Source organism: Canis lupus, chromosome 1, assembly GCF_011100685.1.
Source record: "Canis lupus familiaris isolate Mischka breed German Shepherd chromosome 1, alternate assembly UU_Cfam_GSD_1.0, whole genome shotgun sequence".
NCBI classification, from domain to species: Eukaryota; Metazoa; Chordata; class Mammalia; order Carnivora; family Canidae; genus Canis; species Canis lupus.
This window is the reverse complement of record NC_049222.1, coordinates 47,214,339-47,235,849: the sequence shown is the minus strand read 5'-3', so window position 1 is coordinate 47,235,849 and position 21,511 is coordinate 47,214,339. Positions and strand designations below refer to the sequence as shown.

The window sequence follows — 21,511 nt, the reverse complement described above, 5'->3', positions numbered from 1 at the left end:
GGAGCGTGGACAGGAGATACTCTGAGTGAGGAAGGAAGGTCTAGATACAGTGGCGAACTTGGAATATTGCAGAACGTGAGGATGACACGGATGTCTGAGAGGAGGGCAGGCAGATTTGGGGAGACCAGCTTTGCTGTGAGTCAAGAGACTGCCAAAGCCTGAGTTATGGTTTCAGGTCTGCACTACTTTTAGTTCCTCTCGATGCTGTCCAGTCACTGAGGCTCTGGTCCAGGTTTCTCCTTCAATATTTATCACTTTCCACCTATCTGCTCCCCTACAGGTTTCTACTAGTTCTCTTTGGTAGTGGGAATTCCAAAGGCCAAACCTTAGACATGCACTGGCCTTCTATTGCAGGGGGTTATAAAAATAGAGGCTCATGAGCCTCACCTGCCATGGCTGAGGTGAGCATGTGTATACGGGTACAACTCTTGCCAGGTAATGATCACTTGTTCAGGGAACTTCACAGACTCTAGTCTATTAAAGGTTTGCTGTACATTTCACCTTTGATTCTTTGGATCTCATTAAACTTAAAAACATTTTTTTCTTAGTCTTTTAAAAATTAGTGTTTGGGGCGCCTGGGTGGCTCAGTTGGTGAAGTGCCTGACTTGATTTTGGCTCAGGTCACAATCTCAGGGTTATGGGATCAAGCCCTGCATCGGGCTCTGCGCTCAGCAGGAAGTCTTCTTGAGATTTTCTCTGCCCCTCACCCCAGTCATGTTTGCATGCGCTTTTTCTCAAATAAATAAAATCTTTTAAAAAAATTAATGTTGTACTACTTTTTTTTAAAGTTGGCTCCAGGCCCAACACGGGGCTTGAACTTACAACCCCAAGATCAAGAGTCGCACGTTCTACCTACCGAGCCAGCCAGGTGCCTCTAGTTTGACTACTTTTTGATTTGAGGACTAATAAATATACTTTATGGTTATCATGATAGTTCTGAAACTATGAGAGATTTGATTGAAATCATAATCTTAAAATACTAACATAATACTCAATTCTAAATTCTGAAGGGGAACAAGAGGCTAAAAATTAAGCAGAGTATTTAGAGGATAATGCAAAGGCTTACATTTAATTGTGGAAATAAAAACTTCAGCCTTTGAAATCTTTTCTTTGTCCTTCAATACTGTGACTTCTCCAATCACAGCTATTATTTTGAAACCTAATTGCCCCAAATCCAAAGGGCTAAATTCTTTCTTAAGACAAATCGCTCAAGGCCTTAAGGGCTGATGGACCCCACCACAACTGGGGCTTGATGGTTTACAGGTTTCTTGCCCCTTCCCCTTTGACATTTTAATGCACTCTCTCAAAGCAAGTATTTCCACATCAGTGGCTCCTAGCCCATCAGCAGAATTGCGTCATACTGGCTTCAAGGGAAGTAATACAGAAAAAGTGCCTTGCTGGCAAATAGGACAAGGGGAAGTAAATTGTAAATACCCCTCCCTGAAGGATGCTGGGAGACCTGTGTGTATGTGGGGAACACATCACATGCAGTAAGAGCACAGGCTAATCCAGTCGCTTGTACACGGGGCCGCTATTTCCAAACAGGGAAAGACCACTGGTCAAACTCTTATAAAACACTGAGCTGCTTCGGCATCAATATGGTTGGGGTGCTACTGATCAAGTTAACTTATGATTTCATGGAATTTAATGCGTGGCAAAGGTTAAAAAATAACATTGGTTAGAATTCCTGGTGTCTTGTTTTACTAAAAACAAAAATATTTTATATATATATATTTTATATATATATATATAAAGATTTTATATATATATATATAAAGATTTACTTATTTGAGAGAGAGAGAGAATGGGGGGTGGGCAGAGAGAGGTGGTGAGGGAGAGAGAAATTTAACTAGACTCCCTGCTGAGTGTGGAGCCTGAGTGGGGCTCAATCCCATGAACTTGAATTCACAACCTGAGCCAAGAGTTGGATGCTCAACCGACCGCACAACCCAGGAACCCCCTGAAGACAGTTTCATTCTGATGAAAGATTATAAAGATCTGTGCCAGAACTTTGACATGAGCCAGCTCAAGTCACCAAAGACTTAGTAAAAGCTTATATACAGGGGGTGTTGGGGGCAACAGATTTCAGGGAACCAAAATATACCACGGCCTAAAGATCTGGGGCTTGCTGAACCTTCTGTACGTCATGCTTCATTCTCAGAGCTCATTTCAGGAAAAGAATCTGGATAACTCTGATATATCCAAATCCACAAATCGGCTGTATTTGGCAGAGATGTCAGTTGTTGGGCACTACCAGGGGCCACCTCGAGTGGATGGACGGATGCAAAACACTAACACCTGAGGGAAATTTTATCTTACGTGTGCGCGTGGCCTGAGATTCATGGCAGTGCTTCCTTAGGAAGCAGTAGGCCAAAGTCTCTCCAACACTTCTGGCCAACTTTGGCTCTTCTCTGAAGACAGTGTCTCAACTCTGTTCAGCACAGTGTTATAGCAGACAGTCACCTGCCATCCCTGAACTAAGCTTTTCAGAAGATCATTTGATATTTCTACCTGTTTCTCAGTATTTCAAAAGAACTCCACCTTAACTAGAAATGCTTTAAATTAAACACAGCAGAGGCGTCTGGTGGCTCAGTGGGATAAACATCTGCCTTGGCTCAGGTCATGATCCTGGGGTCCTGGGATCAAGCCCTGCATCAGGCTCCCTGCTCAGTGTGAAGTCTGCTTCTCCCTTTCCCCTTCCTCTTCCCTCTCTTGTGCTTTTTCTCTCTCTCAAACACATAAATAAAATCTTTAAAAAAATGAAACTAAACACAGCAATGCATTTTCACCAGGTGGTGGTAGAGGATCCAGGACAAATACTCTATAAATTATTAATTCCAAATGTTTAGTTATTGTTGCTCAGCTAATCTAATACCCGAACAATGAGATTCGCCACATTCTACTGTAAATCCTCTGATAATCAAAATGAGGAATTCCTTTATCCAAAAGGTAAAAAAGAAAGAAAGAAAAAAAAAACCCCAAGTCCTCTCTGTGTTCTTTAACTTACTCAGTGCAGCAGGTGTTTTTACCCCTGTTGCAGCACCCTTAACAAGGGAACTAGTAAAATGGCTTCCAAGCAGTCAAACCTGGGTGCTCTCTCTGTTTCATCTTCCATGCATCGGGCTGAGAAAACCTGGGGCACGATTGCCATAATCCAGCATTTTTCACAGTGAGCTGTTTCTAATTGCACATACACATGTGTGTACACACTCACACACTCACTCACTACTTTGTCATTAATTTGTCTTTTTCAGGTTCTTTCAGAGGCTCTGAGCCCTATGGGACTCTGGGGAAAGAAGTCATCTTAACAAATTCTGTGAATACAGTGTTTCTGTGAGGCTGGAGCCACTTCTTTCCCACAAGAGAAATGGACATTGAGTAAACGAACTGGTTTTTCAAACTGCCAACCTAAATTCCACCCAACACAGCTATCCATGGGGGAAGAAAATAAAAACAAAAGCAAAAACACAAGTTTGCTGCAACGAGATGTTAGGTAAAGCAAAAGCATGTTGAAAATCAAATTTCTTAACCCAGAGCACTAAAACATGTACTATACATGTTTTCTCACACTCAAGCTTCTGCTCTAAAAAAAAAAAAAAAAAAAAAGGCACAACAGGTTATGTGTACTGCAAAGGGAGAAGGAAAGGAGATTTAAAATAGAAATAAAACTTTCTTTTCTTTCTTTTTTAGAAAGAATGCTGTAGACATGAAAGGCAAAATTCAGAGCTAACAGGGATGGGGCCACAAAGACGAGCCTTTGCCAAGTGTGCTTTACAAGATTTACAAAGAATAACTCCAACATCTTTCTTTTTTTATTTTTAATTAAGGAGGAGGTGTTGTGTTCTAAGGAAGCTATCTGGATGCTGCTGGCTGAAACGCAGATTTGATCTTCTCGTGCTGGTTAGCTAACATTGATTTTCTGCCCCAGTGGAAGAGATTTTACTCTGATGCATGCCATTTAAATTCATTTTACACAGCTGCTTAATGTGGCTTGGCAAGGCACAGCCAGACTAGCTTTGTGGATCTAAATAGGACTCCAGAGTTGGTAAAGGACAGATCCTATGGATTAGCAGCTGATGATAAATGCTTTTCTCCCCCTACTGTTATTTTCCTACTGACTCATGAAGTGACCTTGAAGGTACCACAAGAAAGGAAAAACGAGGAAAAGACAATTTCCCAAAAGAAATGTGTTTACCTAATTCTACATTTGTTATTTTGCTTTTAGGATTATGTTTACAAAATTCTGTATTTGTTGGCCCACATTTAGGATCGTGTTTGCAGGATTTAGAACTCGCGATTGCAAAATTATCATTTGCTCTTGCTGTCTAAATGTATACTGAATATGAAACTATTGGAAGGCTCTTTGTTGTTATGTATTCATAACAAGTAGTAGTTCTATACGTTTAGTCTTCAAACAAAGCCAGGTAACTGTTCTCTGTTTTATTTTAACTAAAAATGTGGTGTGTTTCTACTCAAACTACTGAACAGGATTCAATCTATGCAAGATAATCTTATTACGACATGCGAAACAGTATCAGTAATAATATTTTTGCTAAATAGATTGCTCAACAATAATACACTTTAAAAGCATTTACTAACCTCAAAATGGTGAAAGCCTGCTATTAGATAGCTTTGTAGTAGCAAAGAATAAAGATACTTTTTGTTGCTGTATGTAATTCCTGTGTTGAAATCGGTAATTAATATGGCAACACCACGTTTAGAAAGCAAATTCTGTGTTGGGTTATTTGGTTGCACTTTTCTGGTGACTTCAATATTCTAAAACTCCTTGGGAGAAGGAAATAATAGAAATCTTTGGCACAGACGTCTGCTCAGCGATGATATAATGAAACCCCTCGTAAGTCCTATTAATAACCTGAGCCATGTCTCCTGCAGTGCATCTCCTGTCAAATGAGGTCGCTGCACTCTGAATTCAGGGGTGTGTGTAGGAGCAGGTCATTGTAGGGGCAGGAATGACAATAACACAGTCATGATAACAGTGCTGTACAACACAAGTTCCCACACAACACAAGGACAACAATGGGGCAAATCAGGCCAGAGGAGGTGACTTCATTACTTTTACGGAGATAAAAGTTTGTATTTCCCTCTCAGGCATGAAGGAAAAGAAGCCATGCCGAAAGCCATGCAAAGACAGGATCTGGGGGAATGGCATGCAGGATTCCACCACGCGGCCACGGTACTATTAATAAGGATGAAAAACAACGGAACGAAACGAACAAAAAACCCCGAAACAAACAAAAATAAACAAAAAGACACCCCCCCCCCCCCCAGGATGGATTTCCTTTTAGGTCTTTTGCTTTCTTGTTTTAGGTGTTCCTTTCGCAGCCAGATGGCATGGTCATTAACAGTTTAAAAAAAAAATGCCCAGGTCCCGCAGCAAGTCAGGGTATGTTGCTACCTACCCGTACTGGTCAGGCTGGTGCATCATGGGAGCCTGAGAGTTGCCATAGTTGGGGTGCTGGGAAGAAAACATGGGGCGTCCGCCAGCCCCAGACTGGCTGGGATAAGCAGGCGACCTAATGTATGGTGGCCTAAAGTAGAACAGAAGAACAACTTCTTTGGATTTGTTCTGTAGACAAGTATGAATCCCCCTGCACATTATGTTCTGTGCACACATAGGTGTGGAGGGCTATGGAATGGGGCGTCGTACTCTGTACCATGCAGCTGCCTGGGAGGGCAACTAGATTATCAGTCCTTGAAAAAAGGGTTGCGGGGATGGAGGACAGGGCAAAGAAGAGAGAAAAGTGAGACTCTCGGATCTCGTCTCCACTGACACTTCTGCAATGTGGCGTTGACATCAGTACAAGCCAAAAAAGACACAGTCCTCATTTAAAACGCCCGGAGAGCTACAATGGGCACTACGTAAAGGCAAGGCTTTGGAACGGCCTGCTCATCAGAAGCAGAGAATGAAAATGTACGGCTGTGTACCTACACGTTAAATTTATAGAAAACGACACTTTGGCTGATTCAGAGAGGGAGCAGAGTGAACAATTATGCCCCGATCTCTCTGGGTCTCTTCCTCCCGGGGTCACTATCCATGGCCTTGTGTCCAGAGCAGTCAGGCACACTTGCCACCTGAAAACAGCGAGTACCTTAGGAGTTGCAACAATGGACAATTCGGGGAAACCTAACTCAGAACTCCAACTGGACCAGGTAAACCAGTCTTCATGGACAGGTTTTTTTTTTTTTTTTTTTTTTCACAGACATTTTTATCAAAACATTCCCTAAGGCCTGTGTAGGTTCGGTTTAGTATAGTGCAGAGTTCAGGAGATTTTAAGTAACTGTAATGTGGATGAGAGAGAGAGAGAGAGAGAGAGAGAGAGAGAATGATTGACTTTCATTTTGATTCCTCAAGGGAAATTTATTATTATTTGGAGCAAATGGTGAGACTGAAGGGGTCCCTAACATTCCCCAGATAGCAGCTTCAGAGGAAAAACAACAAAGGGACACATATAAACATAACACACACATACACACACACAATTTTTCTTTCCCTTTGACAAAAATCATTCTTCTATCTTTTCTTCTGAAGATATCATATTTTCATACATAGCTTTCAATATGCTTTGTTTTAAAATGTTACTTTGACATATATTAAACATCATTTAAAACATATTTATAAGTGCTTCTTTTAAAACTATTCACTTCTGTCTCATAAATTTTTAATTAAGCATGTTATTTTTAAGCAGGTTAAATATTTACTTCAAGAGCTTCAAAAATCAAGAGTAAAAATAAGTAAGTAACTGAGGCTAAAGCCTTGCTCTATCAACTTCAGCTTTATGAAATATCTTGGCTCTGTTAGCCACATTTTGGTTTGGACAGATAGAGGGGTATGCCCAGAAAAAGAAAATACAACATAAGAATATGAAATCTATAAATCTCACACAGAAACATTTAGACAAACATACACAATACATATATGTGCATAGACAAAGTTTCTGTTATAAAGATTTTTTACGGTGGGGTTAAAAAAAAAAGGAAGGTGGTTCTTTTTCAGTGGCTTAGATTTTAAAAGCCTATATTTTAGGCTTTAGATTTTCCTGCCTAAACCCTGCTGTTGTAAATGGAACCACCCAGAGATGCCACCACTCTGGGGTGCTGGTTACAAGGACGAGTCACAGTCATTTCAATAAGCTCCCAGAATAGACTTGCCCACCCACTTGGGGTCCTTCCTTGATGTCTCACGGACCATGGTCTGCCATTTCCTTCTCTACTATCACGGGATGGCATGTGACAAGGCCAAAGGAACGGCCTAGCTGAACGACACTGCGCTGCTCCCCACCCCGGGTGACCCAGGCGACGCCGTGGCTCTGTGCGCGACACGCGCTCACAGGGCGCACACAGACCGCTGGCCCCGACGGCATACCTGCTCTGCGCCGAGTTTGCAGCGGCCTGCATCACTGCGGCGGCTGCCTCCTGTGCCTTACGGTTCACGGTCGGCATCGGTGGCCCCATTCCTGGCCCTCCCTGCTGAGACATGCCAGGGGAACTGGGGGTCATGCTGCTCATATTTCCAGGAAATGGTCTGTTCTGCATCCCAGCTGATGGCATTCGTCCCAGGGGCATCGCACCACATGGCTGGCTTGGCCCCTGTCCATGCATCTGGTTGTTGGCATTGATGCCCATGCCGGGCCCTGGGCCGCTGTAGCTTGCACTGGGCACCCCGCTATACGTTGGGGGTCTGGAGTAGTTACCTAAACAGAAAGTAAACACAAATTAAAGCCTTTTACTTAGTATCTGGACTTGTGAGGACATTCACTGGAAATCCTTCTGGTCCAACAATGTGGTCAACACAGAATAGTAGTCATTATCCTTATTGACCCTTCCCCGCTGGCACCGATAAGGCTGGCAGCGTCAAAACATGCTCTCTTGGCCCATTCCCAAGGCAAAGAACCACACAGGACAGCCACACGATAGAGGGGACATTCAGGCTAGGCATGAAAACCATCTATGAACAGGCAAGGGATGCTAGTACTGAGTGTCACTTCAGTACACCCTACACTCCCATTCCTACCCTTTAACCAAAACCATTTCAACCCCTAGTCCTTAAGAACACACCAGTGTGACTGCATTATGACATCACTACATTTGACAGTTATGATAAAGTGTTCAGAAAGGCAACATGTAAGACATCATGCACATATGGTTAAAATTTATCCCCCCAAACCCCATAGGAGATGTCATGTGGAAGCTCAACATTAGTCCAGCAAAATAATCAGTTTTTCTCTAGTGTTGGGGGCATGCTGCTTCGTGTTTGTTGCTCCCTTGAGCCCCTGATAAAGGGGCTGGTTTGCGCTTGGTGTCATGTCTTATGAACTGTGGTTGCAAGTGCTACCATGACATTCAGTGCAGGGAATGGGGAGCAGGAAGAGCCTGAGGAAACAGTGAAGAACCATGGAGGCACCTCCAGCCCCCGTGCACACCAGGGCACACTCAGGAGAACAGCAGCTTCAGGGGCCCTGACTATGCCAGTAGTCTTGTCTTCTCTCTCCTTCCATGCCTTCTATTTTGAGTGAGTGTACATAGATTAAATTCGAGTAAATTAAAGGCGTATTTAATGTCATTCCAATAATAGTAATTGCAGAACTACACTATGTGTGCCAAGTGGGGTTAAGTGCTTTGCGTCAATGATTTCATTCACTTCTCCAATAACCATACGAAATACATATAAATGACCATGATTCCATTTACAAATGAAGAAAATCAACAGCTAGTACGTTAGGATTCAATCTCAAGCAAAAGGATTCTGGGACCCATATAATTAACCAATAAAATATGCTGCCTTCCCACAAATGATTATTGAAATAAAATAAATGTAAAAAGCATTTGTAGACTATGGATTAGTGTTTCTCAATCAATCCCTACAGCTTTCTGGAAGAATCTCCTTGTCAAAATAACATAACTGTTCTAAGGGATATAAAGTTAAATATAATGCAATTCCTGCACTCAAGAGCTCACTGTGTGTGTGTGTGTGTGTGTGTGTGTGGTGTATGAGGGATAATAAGAGAAGAAAAAGTCTACTGAGGAGTTGTTAGGGTTAAAAGACATTATGCATGTAAAGTATCGCAAACACATATGTAAAAATGATAGGGGTTATATACCTGGGTGCCAAGTGTGACAGAAGAGAGGATGGCATACATAGGGGAGAGGCCATACATGGCAAGAGACAGCCAGAGAGGAGAAAAACTCAAGATGAGTCACTGATGAGCTTCATGGGGCTGTGCAGGGCAGGAGTAGAGGTCAGATTCAGCAGGGCCTTGTGTCCCAGGCCTCCAAAGTGTAAGTTAGGAGGAGCTTCTCTAGGTTTTCCAGCAGAAACTGAATTTGATTAGTAACAATAATAAAAGCAAATACTTAATATTTACTATGTGCTAAGCTCAATTCCAAATTCTTTGTATTAACTCATTTAATCCTTGTATTAAGCCTAAGAGGCTTCTAATTCTAGAGATGAGAAACCTAATTCTAGAGATGAGAAACTGGAAACGTAGGATGTGGAGGAGCCTGTCTCAAGGTCATGTGCCTAATAAGCAGAGACGGCACGGTTTGCATTCAAGTAACATGTGTGCACGGTTCAGAGTCTAAGCACATAACACTACTGTGGGGCCTCTCAAATGCTTAAGGAAAAAAATATACTTATGTGACATACCCTCATAACTGTAAAACTAGGTTTTTTTAAGTCTAAACATGTAAAGCTGCATTACCTACAAATCTGAAAGAGATCCATGGACTTTTCAACACAGACTGGGTACTTGCTGTTAGGTGCATCACATGAGCTTTCTTATTTGGGTGTCCACGAAGTGTATTATTTATTGCAGACCGTATGAAGGTCGCCAGTTATACCGACCATGTGCCAACACACTTTCTGTAAAGGGCTGGACAGTAAATATCTTAGCCTGTACAGGCCAGAAGGTTTCAACTAATCTGCCACCATGGCCCCAACATGGCCAGAGGCACTCCATACACAAATGAGAGTGCCTGTGTTCCAATAAAACTTTATTGAAAGACAGTGGGCCAAAGTGGGCCATAATCTGCCAGCTCCTCCTAGAGACCAACGTGTTTCTCTGACCCTGAACATCCCCTAGAAGCTTAAAGAAATCCTGAAGGGGAGTAACAGAGTCTGGTGCTGGTGAATGGAGTCAGGAACTGGGAATGGAGAGGAAAGCCAAGAAGAATAGAAGGAACAGGAAGGTTTGATGTAAACTCCTTCAGGTGCCACCTAGCTCCTCAAATTTAAAATGCCTTTTCATAAGAAAGTACTCTGCCTTTACGGACATAAACTTACACGGTTCCCAAGTAAAAGGTAAAACAGTCCCTGCTCATCAATTTCCAAGTTCTTTATAAAAAGTTCTTAAGTTGTTTTGGCATCTCCCACCCTGCAGGACCACACATAAGGTCCCCGTCTGTCTTCCCGTCACACCAGCCTGGTGGAAAGGGCACCTTATGCTTCCCTGGCTCGTGAGGGACGCAGTGCAGCGGGTGGGTGGCCGTCCTGCCTCTTCCCACGCCTTCCTGGAGCATGGTCCTCAGAAGGCTTCTCTGTGGGCAGAGTTAGGACCTCTCCTCTGCATCCTCACTGGCGTTGCCCGCCCTCATTTCCAGAGAGTCTGAGAGCATCAGGAAACACGACGCTTTTTTTTTTTTTTTTTGGCTCTTGCTTTTATTAAAAATAAATAAACTCATTCACAGTTCGAAGGCAAATGAAAATTAATTCACATATTCATTTGATTACTAGCTCCCACCCTCCCCCACCACTTGGTAAATGACTCATTTGGTAAGAAACTTTATTCAGTGAAAACATATGTACCCTTTGCTTTCGAAGGAAATGAAATAACACTTTAATCTTGTTTTAGAAAACAAGCGTTTAGACATGGTTATTGCAGACTCTGCCCACAATGCAGTTTTGTTAGAGAAGAAAGTTCCCGATTTTGTTGAACTCTGCTTATGGTTGGAACAGAGAAACTCTGTCACCCTGGGTTCTTGCGCTTTGGGAGTAGCTGGCAGTTGGGAGCTGTATTTTGATGAACACAAAAGAAAGAAATGGCTGAGATGTTCGGTTAGCCGGGACCCTACTTCATCCCTCTCATTCATGGTGTGCGCTAAGGAGAAGAGCCGAGTTTCAATGGCTTTGCTCAATTCAGCAGCTGGTCTGCCACAGCCGGCGGCATTCTGCAGCCGGGCGGGGTCCGCATTAGAACACAACCACCATGCACACCCATACATGCACGCAAGCACTTGTGCTTAGAAAGGCCCATTGAGTACCGGGCTCCCAATCTAATTTTCCTCAATCAGTTGGGTTGATTCCATGAATTGGCACTCAAAAGCACACGTCAAGGGAATATGTTCTAATTATAGAGGCCTCTATTTGGTAGAAGAAATACAAAGTCCCCTTTTCTTCTCCTTGAAACGCTAAAGACTTTCCTCATTAAACTCACATGCCTGGATAAAAATGCTTTCTAAAGGCTTTAAATGGCTTAAGAGGCAGCGATGGACAAAGCGCAGGCTCTAGAATTTGGGTCTGAATAGCAGCATGACCTTGGCCAAGTTATTTAACTTGTCTGAACATCAGTTTTGCCATCTGTAAAGTGATGATGATGGGGGAATAGGTATGAGGGGACTAGTACAGTGCCACGCACAGTCACCTAATAAACGATGGCTGCCACCATCAGCAATCATTATACTATCAACAACATGGATAATTGGTGATCTTTCCCCATAGTCTTTTGAAAATGTGTGGAAGGAGTGAAAAAAATGATTCATGCCCCCCCCCTTGCCTACTCGATAACATATCTTTCTCCCCCAAATAAACAAAAACCAAACATGTAAGCCAAGCAAAATATGAGAGGAAAAGCCAGGAATGGGAAGTGCGATCTTATTTCCATGTTTCTCTAATAGATTAGTAATTTGTTGGCACTGGCTCTGACAGAAAACAGATGGATCGAGCATTAAGCACAATGAAGGCAGCAGATGCTGGGCCAGCCCACCTCAGCTGGACGGGTCTTGCAGCCAAGTCCAAGAGCCCACAGTTTTCAAGTGGGTTCATCTTGGCACACCAGCTCCAGAAATATGGTCACCAAATAAATTCAGATTTCAGCCCACCAGGAGTTATAGTCAAGCACCAGAGAGAAGAAGCAGGAGCTATACTCTATCAGTCACTGGTATTACTTTAGGAGGATCCCAAGTAATTCTGTCCCTGACTCTGGAATATTTAAACTTGCTAGTTACAATCAATACTCCAAGCTCACTGCTTTTATTGAACTATCAAGTGTTTCCACTCACAGATGAAGTTTTGCTTCTCAGTATCATCATTCAACAAGTACTTATGAATCACTTCTACACGCAAGGCTCTAAATCACTCTCCCATGCTGCGGAGGGTAAAATGGTGTCCCATCAGAGACCAGACACTTTACCCAGAATAGGAAAAAATAAAATGGATAATGAGCTATATATTATGATAAATATGTTTGTGGGATAAATATGCATTTACCTTGTTGCTTAGTTAATAGTGTTTGCCACTTTTTATCACTGTTTATTACATAATATGATCTTAGGCCATGTTTATACAGATAGAATTTATATACAATACCAATCCTGTAAGTCCTATGACCACCACAACATGGGATATTTCTTATCATGACAAAAAAAAATTGCTATACTGTAGTCAATCTCTCCCTCACCCGTGGGAACCACTGATCTGATTTCTCTCCCTACAGTTTTGCCTTCTCCCCAATGTCATATACAGTATGTAATCTTCTGTGTTTGGCTTCTTTCCCTTAGCATCACACTTCTCAAATTCATCCACATTATTGCACACATCAGTGGCTTGTTCCCTTTTGTTCCTGAGTGGCATTCAATTCTGTGGATACTTGAGTTGTCTCCAGTTTTTAGCAATTACAAACAAAGATGCTAACATTTGCACACAGGTCCTTGTGGACATAGGTTTCCTTTCTCTTGGCAGAGCTCTAGGAATGAGAGGGTCATGTTGTAGGGTACATGCAGGTTTGACTTTATCAGAAACTCTACCAAAAAATGTATGAGTTCTAACTGCTCTACATCCTTGATATTATCAATTAAAAAAAAAATTTAGCCATTCCAGTAGGTGTGTAGTGGATACCATTGTGGCTTTAATTTTCATTTCCCTAATGAAGAATGATTTTGAGCATTTTTCACATATTTATTTGCTGGTTACCATATTTCAGTAAGATCTTTTCTACATTAAAAAAATTATATTTCAACCCCAACTTCTTTCAACTCCAGCTCTCTACACAGGCTGGTAACACAATGTTGCTCTTTTAGATACTACTTTGGAGAGAAAATGATTGAGTAGATATGAAGACCATGAACGTAGTTTCAAAATGAAAACTGACTTACCTCCTGTTGCATTAAATCCTACTATTTGTGGAAATGCAAATAATTTGTTTTTGGAATTGATATTTATGGCACCATCTTTTCCCTAGATCAGCATGCATTTTAAAAAGTCTTCACAAGGTAAGAGAAATAACCATATTGTACAAAACTTGGAATAGAGGAGGAAAGACCTACTCTCCTATGGTATGACTTCAGTGTCTCACTTTTGGTAGTTTTTTCCAGATGTTACATAAATGGACCCCTTTAAAAATTTAATTATACAATAATGCAAGCTCAGTGCAGAGAATATAGAAGCACAGAGAAAAATAGATAAAAATGATCCTTCGTTTCGCCTCCCTGAGATAATTCTTGAGCATTGAGTCATTAACCCCACACCTGTGAAGCATCAAGGCAGGGTTAAAAAGGTACCAGTGTCTCTGGAACTCTGCATCTTCATCTCTCTTAGAAATCGTTCTTAAGGGCCTCTTACATGCTAGCTCTGTACTAATGGCTGGGGATTCAGCAGTGAACAAAGGCAGAGTTTGCATTCTGGTGCCAAGAGATAGGCAAAGAAGTAAGCCTGGATGATGTCATGTGGTGTGAAGTACCCTGAAGGAACATAGAGGGAGATTTATACAGAGTGGCAAGGGGAGGCATCCCTTGAAGGTGACTGAGGAGAACCACTCCAGGGAAGGGAGCTGAGTGCATGTTGGTGGCCTCTCAGGAAGAAGCATCTCTTCAGAGAAACAGTCATCTCTGGGACCAACATCATACAGGCCCAGAGGACATAAGGGCACTGTCAGACGCCAGCATCAGACTCCAGGGCAGTGAGTGCAGAAGAGCACAGGCCCCCAGGGAGCAGGGGTATAATGGTCTGCTATGTGTGACCTTCAGAAAGCCACCTGTCACTCCCATGTTCACTTTCCTCATCTGTAAAAAGGGTATAATACAAGATTATCTGTTTCATGTGGCTGCCGTGGGGAAAAAAATAATATCTGTAACTGTTGTTGGACCCTGACAATCAATACAGAAGCTTTCAAGGAAGAGAGAGAAACTATTCCAATATTAATAACTTCTTAATCACTTAAATTATCTTTCGCTATATCGCATCTTAGGTCTAATTTTACTTTCAGCATGCAAAGAGATTCAAATTTATTTCTCAAACCAAGTAGAAGAAAAAGTAAGTCCTGGCATTAAAAACTGTAAAAAGATATTAACTCAATAGAAAAATTCAGTCTAAAATAGTAAAATCCCTATGCTAAGAAATGGAAGTGTCTGAGTCACCACTGTCACATGTGGCATGAGCACCTCAGTCTTCCTGGGTTCTAGAGACGCCGTGACTGGTGCCCGCCTGCATGGGAACAGCACTGCTTGGAGGGAGAGCTCTTACCTGCTTCCCCCACCCATCTGCCATTCCACCCATCTGTTGCTTGTCATTCAATAAGGCTCTTTCATTCCAAACATTTGAAAAAATGGTAGAGCTAGGAGCCCTCGGAAAAGGCACCTTGCTAAGATGTAAAGCTGAATGTCTGCATCCTGTTATTTCTTGCTGTCCACGTCTCTCCTGACCAAGACCTGTGGTAGAGAACAGCCCTTGATGGTGGATGATGTGGCAGGATGGGCTTCTTTAGTGAGGGGAGGGAACAGCCACACTCTTGAATACTGTTGATTTTAATTAGTGAGGTAAAAGAGGGTGGCACTGGTCAAAATTAAAGCCACTTTATGGCTTTTTTCCCTTTTTAAAATTTTCATTTGATTTATACTTTACTCCTTCCTAAATTCCCAGGTTTTGATAAAAATTGTGGTTATCGGTGTTACGAAAAATTCATGCTGAAATCTTATAATGTGAAAGCTAAATTTGAGCATCAAAAGAAGACTGCATTAACAATCTTTCACTGTAAAATGACCTACTTCAATTTCTGTTTTTTCCCCAATGTTAGTGAGATAGAAATTTGGAATATTTCTTTAACAACAGAACCATTTAGAATGTGGAATTGACACTTGCCTAGTACTGCTGATTTAACCATAAAATAGGAGGCTTAAATATGTCACTTGTATCACAACCGGTTTCAAGGAGAAAAAAGGAGTTAACGAACAGGGAGTGAGTGACCTGCATAGAAACCAGCCTTTGGAAAGCCAAAGAACAGGGTGTTGTTAGTCTGCAGCACTGTCCAGGGGAAACATGAATCCGTGTGGCAGGTGCATTTCACCTCTGTAGAAGAGAGGCTGAATTTAGTTTAATTCCACAATAAGATGGAGATTCTGGACTTATAACAGTAGAGGCTGAAATCCTGGGTCATGGTGACACCAAGGATGTCATAGTCCTATAACGTATTCTCAAGCATTTACTGGTCCACCATCTACTGACATTTATGCATTGTTCCTCTTCAACCAAAACAGCTGTAAGGTTTACTAATGTGTGATTCACTATTTTGGAACTGCACATTTCAACTAGCTATGATTTGGAGTCTCCTGAATTCACTGAGAAATGTATTTTAATGAAGGGAGAAGGAATATTTCAGATGGCATCTATTTTAGAAAAAAAACCAAACCTTTAAATTCTGGAAAAAATACCTTTTATTAAGTAATTTAGAAATAAAAGTCTCAGGGAGCCTGGGTGGCTCAGTTGGTTAAGCATCCAACTCTTGGTTTTGGCTCAGGTCCCGATCTCAGGGTCATGGGTCGAGCCCCGCAGTGGTCTCAATGCCCAGCATGGAGTCTACTAGAGATTCTCCCCCACTCCCTCTGTCCCCCTCCAGCTTGTACACACATGCACCTGTGTCTGCACGTGCTCTCTAAAATAAATAAATCTTAGAAAAGAAATAAAAGTCTCATCAGACTTAACCTATTTAAAAGTTCCCTGCTTCCAAAGGCACATGCTATACAAATTAAGGCATAAATCCAGGGCCACATCAGTGCATAACCTGTGTGGCTATATATGGTGGGCCAGACACTCTCATATAAATGAGTGATAACTGAGGGGAATCTAAACTCAGAATTATTTAGTTGCCCAAGATAATACCACTTATTTATAGGAAAGTTAAGACTAGATGCCCATTTTCTGCAATCAGTGACAAATGTGCAAAAAATATTTGTGGTCAGTGTGGTAGACACTGTTCCAGAGAACACAAAACCAAGACAGTTTTTGTTCTTAAGAAATATAAAGGCTATAAAGGTGAAATTTGTTTCAGCTCTCTTCCCTCTGAATCTATTAATAATTAAGATGTCAATTACATAACTCCTCTATTTATTAAAGCAAGTCTCTATGGTCCTGCTTGCAAACCCTTTGTAAGGGGAGTTACTGTACGCACTTGCTTGAAGGTAGAAAAGTACTATTTCATAAAATATACTGCAATTAAACATTTTCACACATTTAGATTGGATTCATTCCATTTGCATATTTAATAATTCAGATTTCACGGTATTAATATACATTTCTAAAAATTTCCTTAACTTCATAGAAAGTTTTTTTTTCATCTCTAGTATCTTTGATGTATTTCTAAGCCCATATTCCCAAAATGTTCCTTGTTCCTCGAAGGCAAGTAGTTTGTCTTTTGTTTCCCCAGTGGCTCACTGAGTGAATGAACCAGCCAGGAGAGAGTATATCGGAGGCAAGGGAAACAACACACCAGTGACTATATGAGTGGCTTCTCAAGTCTCCCTTGGTTTGAACCCTGGCTCTGCCACTTCCTAGCTTTGGGATCATGGGTCTGTTACTTAACCTCCCCATTTGCAAAATGGGGATAACGTCACAGCTTCCCATTAATTAAGAAAATGGGCGAGTCTGCCTAAATTTGAGTCTGGGCATGACCAGTGCGTATCTTGGTGAAGCTATTTACCTACTTTGCGCTTCAGTTTTTTCATCTGCCAAGTGGAATAACAATGGTACCTATGACAAAGCATGTTGTGAGCATTAAATGACTCGGTCTATGGGAAAACATCAGGGGTGCCTGGCTGGCTCACCTGGCTGAGCACCCAACTCTTGATTTCAGCACATGTCGTGACCTCAGGATCAAGAGATGGAGCCCATGGAGCCATTGGGCTCCATGTTCAGTGGGGAGTCTGCTTGGGATTCTCCCTCTGCTCGTTCCCCTGCTGTCAATCTCCTTCTCTCTCCCTCTCAAAATAAGTAAATAAATTAATTCTATTAAAGAACAAAGCAAAACAACAACAAAAAACCCCACTTCAAACAGGACCCAGGCAGGATACGGTAATAAATGTTGGTTGTTATCTCTAATAACAATTTTGGAGAAGCTGTTCCTGACAGTAAAAAGGCTTAAAAAAAGATTGTAGGATATCTTCCTCTGAGATCTCTTAAAAACAAAACTAACCCAGAAGAAAGTCATCTAGTTAGGAACAGAAATGGAAGATGAGACTAATGGCCTCTGTGGGTCACACACAAGGGATTCTTTACAGAGACATTAAAAATATGCAACAAGAAAATGTAAGCTTAATGTTTTACTACTAATCTGAGTAGTTAATTAAGGAGGGGAAAAAATACTTCATTTGTGTCGTGTCTAAAAGGGTCAACGAGAGAAATGTAAAAGTAAGGACGTTTGTTGAATTGAACAATATATGTCACAAACGTTCGTTTCCTGTCATTTAGTGTTTGCTGAGGGAGAATACAAGGAAGAAAGGCAAACAATCTGGAGTTGAACACAGAGTACCAAGATGCTGATTTTAAGCACACGGCATTCGGAGCCAGTAAAGGGAGCCAGGAGGATACACCCCTCAGAGTGGGGATTTGGGAGAGGCCACTGGGGTGAAGGAGAGTCGGCGGGCAGACAGGACAGATGTGCAGGCACTTGTTTCAAAGTTAAAAAGTACGGAGTACGGAAATTATCCCCCTTATCCTAAATGTTTTCTAGTATCAACCTAAACTCAGTATTTACGCCTTAAAATAAATCCCTTCTTGACTATATAACCAAAATGTTATGTAGCAGATCCAGGGGGCTGCATTGACCTAAAAGGCTCTGGAGTTGAAGCAAGATTTAGATTCATAGAACATTAGAACTGGAAGCCAATTCCAAAGTAACGTGAGCTAATTTTCTCATTTTCTAGAGGAAAAATAATTCTCAAAGAGTAAGCAATTTTCCAAGGACACAGAGCAATTTGGATGAGAACCCTCACAGTTTCCGTGCTGTTAAATTATGAATCTTAATGTTCGATTATTCTGGAAAACCGAGGGTTTTATTCAGAGAAATCCATTCTATAGAAACGGCCTTTTCTGCTATTAACAGTGTAAGCATTTTCTCAGCTGTTCACAAAAGACTCAACAGAGAGCCAAGGTTCTATCTTCCCTTATTATAAGAACAGCAGAGGATGAGGCTGCAAGAGTGAATTACTTAAGAGAAGACAGACCAATTTTGAAGATTACATGAAGCCCTTTTGAGTTTCAGTGGTTAAGTCCCAGACCTTTAGCCACTCCCAATTCTGAGAACAAAAGGCTTTGACCTGGTCTCCAGTTACTTTCTGAGCCCCAGACCACATTTTCTGTGTCTATCACAACGTATAAACTCACAAGAAGCAAAGAAACCCAGTTTTGAAGATACCCGCTGAGTGGACACAGTCGGCTCTTCTGCGTCAGAACTGTCCTACTCAGCTCAGTGATAACTTTTTCCATGTCACAGCTTTCACAGCTTCCTGGGGCTGATGGGGAACAGGGCAGACTGGTATTGTCCGGTGGGACCCAAATTCCCAAGGTATACTGAAATCAGTATCACGGAAAACCATCAATGACACGGTGTAAAGAGAATCAAGCAGAACATGAAGTCTATATCCATCTGACTACATGCACATGTGGTAGACAAAGGCAGGATGAGGCCAAGTAAAAAGTTCTATTTTGAGGGGCACCTGGGTGGCTCTGTGGCTGAACATCTGCCTTTGGCTCAGGTTCCTGAAGGGTCCTGGGATCGAGTCCCAAATTGGGCTCCCTGCAGGGAGCCCGGCCTATGTCTCTGCCTGTCTCTCATGAATAGATAAATAAAATCTTAAAAAAAAAAAAAAAGTTTTGTTTTGGGTGTCCTAATATAGTTCTCTGTCTCTCATGAATAGATAAATAAAATCTTAAAAAAAAAAAAAAAGTTTTGTTTTGGGTGTCCTAATATAGTTTTCCTAACAACAGAAATGGTTGGGATATAAAATAATAAAGCAATGCAAGGCAAGGAAACAACATTATAGTGGGAATATTGAAGGTGCTTATAATCTTCCAGAAAGAGATCTTCAAAAAGACAAATACACTAAAAATTCCATTTTCAAACTGTTAAGTCCTATAAACAGAAAGAAAAGCTCTTCTGAGGAACACTAGGTGAAAAGCCAAGAAGGTGCCAAGGCCTTCTAAGAGGATCATCTAGCCTTGTGAGGCACCTGCTCCGTGGCTGGAGATGCTAAGCGAACCTCAACAAAGTGCAACGGTTTGCTAAACACACACAGAAGTCTTCAGAAAATAAGACCACTTTATTTCACAGGAGGAGACCTGACTTTGTTGTTGTTTTACTACAATTTCCTAGTGGGCATTCATCATCTTGATTTGGAATATTCCTGATATTTTTGAGGAAACTCTGGGAATTGCGCCAGATTATCTCATTCTCTCTAAATTACCCATTAATGTCTAATTTAAATAAACAAAACATAAAGAAGGTGCGAAATTCAAATGCCTTACTGCCAAGAGTGACTTAGAGAAAAATATATCAGGTTAAAAACCTTGATAAAAGGATTCTCCATGTACATGACAAAACATACATCAATTTCTAGGAAGGCAGAACATAAACACTGCATTTTGGGCAGGGTTCCATTATTTTTCGATTCTTGTCTTACCCTCCTTTTTATTTTTTAAGATATTATTTTTACATAATCTCTATACCCAATATGGGGCTTGAACTCACAACCCCGAGATCAAGAGTAGCACACACTCCACCGACTGAGCCAGCCAGGCGCCTCCATTAGCTTCCTTTTTTGAAAGACATGTCCATTTTAGGCTTTGTTCTGTTTTTGAAGAGTAAGACTGGCACTGATTGAGAAAATGAGAACTGCTATTCACTGGACACAGAATTTTGGAGACAAACTGGGAGCAGACATAATGGGACAACACCCTTCTGAGTGGTGAGTACACTGTTGCAAAGATAATTACTGAGAGGCAGAGGATACAATCAGAATTCGACGTAAGGAAACCCAAGTTTTTTAAATCAGAAACCTTTTGAGGACAAGACCCGTGTCTATTTCTCAACAAGAATTTCAAACTACATCACAGAAACGGAGATTTATTTACTCCTTTACTAGTAACACCCATATCAAGAACATTCACCATAGTATCTGATGCATGAGCGCTTAATGCTTAATGAATACTCACTATAATTATTCTTCCCATCACTATGGGCAGCTGAGGGACTGTGGGTTTGCATTAACTTCACAAATCTTTAAGTTAACAAATAATGGGATCTTAAAAGGTGGTTATAATATTAAGTACTTGAAGGACTAACATATTAACAAAACTTCTATGACCTACTGCAATGCATTTTTGAGAAATGTTTACCTTGTGGTCCATACTGGCTCATCTGTGGACCATAAGTCCCACTTGAGTTACTCTGCTGAAAGCTACTGATTCCAGGATGCATCTGGCCTCCAGGAGAAGGATGAGGCGACATGGATGGTCCTGTCTGTTGAGGTCCATACTGAGACATCTGAGGGTTTCTTTGTGTGCCTGCCATAAAACCTAGGTGGGAAATAAATGGAAATATATAAGTGCAGGTGACAAAAAGGACATGGAATTGTGTGGAAGGTGGATGTGGAGAAGACTGGCACTATGAGACTCCCCTAAAGAAACATCTAAAGGTGTCTCAATCCCACAGCCGGGGATCTGTGTGTGTGTGTGTGTGTGTGTGTGGTGGGGGGGTACTTTGGGCTTCCCACAGTCCTAATTCTGAAAGCCCATTAGATTTCCAGGAACCCAGTGGATCGTGGGCTTGAACTAGAGAAAGGAGAAGAGAGAGAGAGAAGAGGAGAACAAGCCTAGCCTCTCTTGGTGATGAGGCCCCTACAAAAAGCAACAGTAACAATCAGGACCCCCTTCCACTGCAAGCCTTCCATTCCTGCCAGGTCGGACATGTTGCAGGTACCCTCTCAGAGCCCCTGACCCCGATTTCTGGGATGC

At 41.6% G+C, this 21,511-nt stretch overlaps 1 protein-coding gene across 10 annotated transcripts in view; it reads right to left on the bottom strand.

The window, feature by feature from the left end:
• The window catches only part of ARID1B (AT-rich interaction domain 1B), a 435,055-nt gene that overhangs the window by 51,852 nt on the left and 361,692 nt on the right, over nucleotides 1–21,511 (bottom strand). For 6 of the 10 annotated variants that reach the window (XM_038526412.1, XM_038526413.1, XM_038526417.1 and 3 more), the window contains 3 exons: nucleotides 20,894–21,073; nucleotides 7,385–7,712; nucleotides 5,421–5,549 (listed from right to left, as the gene is read on the bottom strand). In XM_038526412.1, coding sequence (XP_038382340.1) covers nucleotides 5,421–5,549; nucleotides 7,385–7,712; nucleotides 20,894–21,073 — 637 coding nt within the window. The remainder of the gene's footprint in view (nucleotides 1–5,420; nucleotides 5,550–7,384; nucleotides 7,713–20,893; nucleotides 21,074–21,511) is intronic. The other 4 variants (XM_038526416.1, XM_038526418.1, XM_038526421.1 and 1 more) reach the window with 2 other exon arrangements.